The 6,000-nt window shown below is 35.8% G+C and overlaps 1 protein-coding gene across 1 annotated transcript; it reads right to left on the reverse strand.

The window, feature by feature from the left end:
- Positions 1-912: 912 nt before the first annotated feature.
- RB195_021669 (uncharacterized protein) lies at positions 913-5,763 on the reverse strand (the record flags this gene model as incomplete). The annotated part of the gene is made up of 9 exons (XM_064208528.1): positions 913-1,021; positions 1,754-1,899; positions 1,968-2,077; positions 2,303-2,420; positions 3,294-3,362; positions 3,687-3,804; positions 5,195-5,299; positions 5,364-5,479; positions 5,653-5,763. The coding sequence occupies 9 exons, from the start codon at positions 5,761-5,763 to the stop codon at positions 913-915; spliced, it is 1,002 nt and encodes a 333-aa protein (XP_064064409.1).
- Between the last annotated feature and the right edge of the window lie 237 nt (positions 5,764-6,000).

Raw genomic sequence — 6,000 nt, forward strand, 5'->3', positions numbered from 1 at the left:
AATGCAGAAAATTGTTAATATTCCGTCACTATGACAACTACCATACGGGTTGTAAAAAATGTTTCATGTAATTCCATGGACATTTTCAGGACCTGTCAACCACTTTCTAATGGTGAGGTTCAGTCCTATAACTCGACAATTCTTCGTTCCTTTTTATGTTTATTTTGCATAGTAAAGATAGATCGATAAGTTCAATAATTTATTGGATCAATTCATGAATATAAGTAAATTTGAAGTTAATTTCAGGAGCGGAGCGATTTCCCTTGCCATTTTGACACTAAACACTACAACGAATGACAACAAATTATGAACAAAAGGCACACCGTAGGAGAAAAAAAAAACAGAAAGAGAAAGTTTTAAAGACAGGAGAGATGCAAAAATAATGAGGAGACACTACAATTTTTTATTACTATGAAGAAGAACATCGAAAGAATAAGAAAATAAAGATCCATAGTAATATCTACCCGAATGAACTGTTTCCGTGGTCATCTGTGATGGTACAATAATGGGTTGGTGTAGTATGGAAGATTTGGAATACAATAAAAATTCCCTCAAATTAATCTACAATTAGAAAATCCATAAAATTCGTTTGGATATTTTCACAGGAAGAAATCATACGTGAACAATATTTGAAGCATTAATTTTTTATAATAGTTCTGTAATGATAGTAGATATGTGAATGAAGCGGAAGGCATCGATTATACACCGAGCCGGTGAAACATGAATATCTGAGTAATAACAATTGTATACCAGTAATTAATTAATGTGACCGTTAACTATGTCTCGTATTGCAGAAGTAATAAAGTAGTCAAAGAAAAAAAAACAAGAAACATAATGGTCCTAATTAGTGATGAGATCAAAATAGTATTTTTTTTTACAAAATTTGTAATTGCTACTGCACTCGTCGTTGTATCATAGCCTTATCTCTAAAACCACCTTAGTCTCATCGTACAGATTGCTCGCTTTCCGAATACCGCATGCCGATCTACCCATTGAATAAAGACAGGCAACTGTTTCTCTCCTGAAAAAAAAAACACATTCTTACAAACTCCACCTTGGATGTTTACACGCTTATATTATTTTATTTCGGGGTTCTTGTAGCGCAGTAGGTAGGAGGTTCCGTTGTGTCACCACACCGTTGATGGTTCGAAGTCGCACTCGACCAAACAACTCCTTCATCTCTTCGGAGTTGAAAAAACTGCTACCGGACTTGTTTAATGAGGTGAAAACACTGACTTTATACATTGAACCCGCTGTTAGTCGCTGTATATGCAGTTTTCGCATTCATGAACCTTTTACGATTCTGAATTGATCCTAAACGCACTTGGATGTCCAGTACGGACTGATTAACACCGTACACTTTATCCTCTATTTATAATAAATTTAAAGGGTACAGATTTCAGGTGGAATATACGGGATCGTAGATTAAAATAAGGGGATAATTCTGTCCATTTCTTCCTAATTGCCGTAAAAAACAGCCCGAAAAATACGGCTTCGAGCGTTCCAGCGCGCTATTTTCTACAACGAGTTCGATTGGAGCGCGCCAGTCTTGTGCACGCGCCGCATCTTGTGGGTCGTTTTTTACGCCAATTAGCAAGAAATGGACGGAATCACTCCCCTCTCCATTAATCTACTATCCCGCATACGAATACTCCACCTATAATCCGTACTACCTGAGATTCGTGGGGTGGATGCCTTTAAAGACGTGCTCCATAATAACAAAACTATTAATAATATCTACAATTCTTCTCACCTATATTGCTTAATAACAATTATTGTTATCAAAGCGTCAAGTAACGGATTTGCTGCTAATCCCAGCTGAGTGATAGCAATTACGGTTCTATTTGTTGTTGGTTCTGTCAGCAGCATGATTGAGGATAATGTGAGGAATGCTGGTACCTGGATATAGTATGTATGGATATGAGGAAAAATTAAATGAGAGAGCAAAAATGCAATAAGGAAATTACCTGAGATATTAATGGTATAATAGCTTGCGCAAATGTTGCAAGAGCAATTTGCCTGGTTTCCAACAATCGTACATGATCACGGAGATTTTGTATCACTCGAATATGCCGTGCTGAAAAGTACAATACAATAAAAAATCTTAAAACTCTAATTTTAACAAATACAAAAAATTATTAGTAAGTTATATCATACTTTATTTACACCATTGTATTATAATGAGAAAGTACTAACGTTAGAAAAGATCCTTCAGCTATCATATTTTAGATAAATCTCCACAATATTCTCGTAAATAGAACATTTTAAAGATAATTTTACATTATTTACCGCCAAAACTCACCAACAGTCCGAAAAACGATGTAATTTGACAAAAAAGCAACAATATAGGAGAGCACTGTGAATCCAATATAGATGAAATATAACCACTTAGCGTGCTCATCATCCACAATCATAATCAACTGCAAAAACATTAATAGTTAAAAATGTTTAGAATTTAAATTTCATTTGATTCCCTCCATTCTGATATTCAGAATACCTGATTTTTTCTATATTCAAAAAAAGTCAGAGAAGAAAACTGAGAAGAACAGAATTACAGGACAAAATCCTGAAATAGTACAGAAGATACACATTCAAACACTATATAAGGATATTAACTGTCATTTCTCAGCATGTAAGTTCAAATATAAGATTTTTCTCCATGCCATTATCGGGTCTTTCCTCAAAGATCACCTCAATCACTCAAAACAAAATTGTTATTTAAGGTAATGGTCTCGGATATGGGATTTTTTTGTGCCCTATTATTGATGAAATCCAGTACAACGGCACCCATCCGGGAGCATCCTTCCTTAGTTCTTCTCTCTATAGAAATTTTTTTAAAATGGTCTTTTCCTATGTTAAATAAAAGGGAAAAAAATTACAAATTTAGCCCTGGAATGAAATCCATTTTAGTGCGTTTTTAAGCTGAACTGAAAAAGAACAACATCCAAAACACCGAGTTTCAAGGAAAATTATTAAAAGGCATGAGATTTTAACTCGAAAAAGGATGCCTAGTTCACGGTGCACCGGAAACTTCCACGCGCCAACTCTCACAGAGAACAAATTAAGAGATCATTTTCAGGGAAATCGATAAAACTAGCAGTTCGATTAGATCAATTAGGACGGTCAGAAGTTTTTTTCTTCTGTGATCTACAGCACAAATTTCTCCCTCTTTCAAACTAAAACAAAAAGTTTATAAACCCTATTTTTCACACGAACAAACGCAAATATTCAATTTAATAGCAAAACAAAAGGAATAATAATTTTCACAAAACTTATATTCAAAATAAGCTCACCAGTAAAACTCCAATTGGGATGATATCGAATAATAAACAGACAGCAAGTGAGCGACGACCAGAAAAAAGCTGAAATTCTCACAATTATTTGTATGGAATTAAAGAAAAAAAATCAAAACAACTGGTTCATAGTTAAAATGAGATTTTTGAGCACAAACATAAATATAGGGTCATCCCAAAAGTAATCCGGTAGTCTAAAAATGCACGATAAATTTGCTACTTATGTTTAGACAACGTTCATAACGAAATTCTATTCGTTGCCTCTCAAATTATAATTTGTGCAGTTTAGAAAAATAACATTATTTATGGGGTGACCAAATTATTTTCATTGTGAAATCACCATTTTCTATAAATGAAAATAAAATTTAACTCATAGGGAAGAAAACCACGTACCCAACTATACAGATGAGATTTTGTTAAAGCAAAAACTCGGCTTAGAGAAATCGGGACAAGTGCGCATACCATCACACTGAACGATCCATAAAAGGTGAGTGTCGAATATTTCATTAGCCTGGAATAGGTTTATCGGTAAACTGCTAATTATCCTCATGAAAACTATGTTTTTTAATGTATTTACAAATTTGTTCAAGTTAATAACACTTTAATTAGTGCAAGGTAACACGAAGTTAACAGTTTCGGTTAGAATTGTAAAGCCAGTTTTTTCATTTGGGTTTTGTGGCTAATTACTATGCAAAATTTTCTTTCCTTTCCAACTTTTGTTCGGAAACATGTGAAAGTCACCAGGCACGAGCCACAAAACACTGCTCTTCCTCATTTCATACGATATGATCCAGAATCAAATCATTTTCTTCCATTCGGATTATTCTTCCTTTTTCTCGCATTTATCAGCAATTTTCGCGTGTTCATTCTAATCAAAGGCATCACCCGACGAATCTGGGGTGCTAAGGGCTTCAGCCAGGTAATGCCTGTAGGGAGTCGTAGATTGCGGGGAGGAGAGTGATTCCGTTCATCTCTCCCTGTTTCAATGTAAATGGAAGACTCCGGAGCGCTGTTTCTTACGACAGCTTCTGTTGCAACGCGCAACCATTGCGCCCCTCCCCAGTCTGCGATTCTTCCGAATGGTTTTAAACGAATCGCAGGCAGGGGCGGGGTGCAATGGTTACGCAATGCGACAGTCAATCTACAATTCCGTATAAGCATCACCCGGCTGAAACCCGTACCACCCCAGATTCGTAGGGTAATGCTTTTAATGACAGTCTTTACTGCTGCACTGTATACCCAAGGTGTTCTATTGATGTGTTATCTAAACTTCCTCAATAGTTGTGTGGAAGTATAATACATAGTAAAAACAGAGCAAAACGATGCGCACGGAATTCTAAAGAGGAAGAGATTATAATTTTGGGTTATGATCTCGATCTCGATCGATTTTGGGTTACGGTGGCGTCGAATGTTTTCAACCGAGTGGACGTAACGCGTCGTGGGTTCGGCTAGGGCAGAGAGAAGAGAGTATGCGTCTCAAGGAGAGAAAGGACATGAGCTGCGGCAGAGACGTACTGCTAAGCCGGTTGAACATCTGTGGCGGCGACTACTATATGGGGGACATTCACAGATTACATGTGTAGTAGCTTCATTCGTGCCTCTAAAATTCACCATGGATAAAAATCAGGGATTCGTCAAAAGTGGATCTCGTTGATGTCCTTAGAATTATATAATTGCCGTATCTCTTTCTCGCTGTTCCCTTTCCGGAGTAAAATTCTGAGAGCATTTTTGTATTAGATGTATTAGAAAATATAGAAAATCGTACAGAAATCTGCGAAAAAATTCCAGTGAATTTTGGTGCTAAAGATTAATACCAAAAGTTAAGGATTCGATAAAAGCGTTTCGAACAAGACTATGTGGATTTTAATCCGGGAAATGATTTAAGAATGTAAAGTTAATACCAAGGCGAGAAAAGTTCCTTGTTATCCTCCACATTAACGCATCCCATAAAAACGAAGAAAATTCCACATACAATATCCACAACAGCAAGGTTGGCAACGAAGTTTCTGCAAAAAAAAAGGCGATGAATAAAGTTTGGATTTGATAAGATACAACGAAAAGGTAAATAACCCAAAATCTCCAGTAACGTGACAGAATGATAGTACAAGTACAAGAATATTTGTTAGAATACCCATCAACGCCAAGATGATCACAGATGTCCCGACAATGGTCATGAAAAACTCGTTCTAAAAAGAAATATATTCAGAACTGATAGAAAGAAAAACGAGAAAGCTGTCTTAAAAATTATTTAAGGACTAAGTTCCTTTCTAAGGATTATTTATTAACTTATTATCAATAATTATAAAAGCATTGTATGAAATAGAAGTCTCTAGGGATAACTGCTTTTCGTCGAACCAACCTCTTCATGTGCGTCTTCGATTTCCTGAGGCAAAATAAAATCAGAATAATTTGTCGAACTATCCGATAAGCTAATGTAGTTCCATTTCAATGATGCTGAAAAGCCATTCATTTCTGGAAAGAGAGAACATTGTACTTCAAAAATCGGTATCCATTCACAGCAAGAAACGAAGAAGAACTAAAAATGAGAATGAGAAGGAGATGGGAAAACACACAAATCAACATGGTTAGCCTGTTTTATACAGAAGAACAAAAATTAAAATAAATTAACCAAACGAACAACATGAGGGAGTTTCACGGAGTATGTATTTTTCTAGAAATTACAGGACAGTAACTACATGTCCAGAAG

Source organism: Necator americanus, chromosome X, assembly GCF_031761385.1.
Source record: "Necator americanus strain Aroian chromosome X, whole genome shotgun sequence".
NCBI lineage: Eukaryota > Metazoa > Nematoda > Chromadorea > Rhabditida > Ancylostomatidae > Necator > Necator americanus.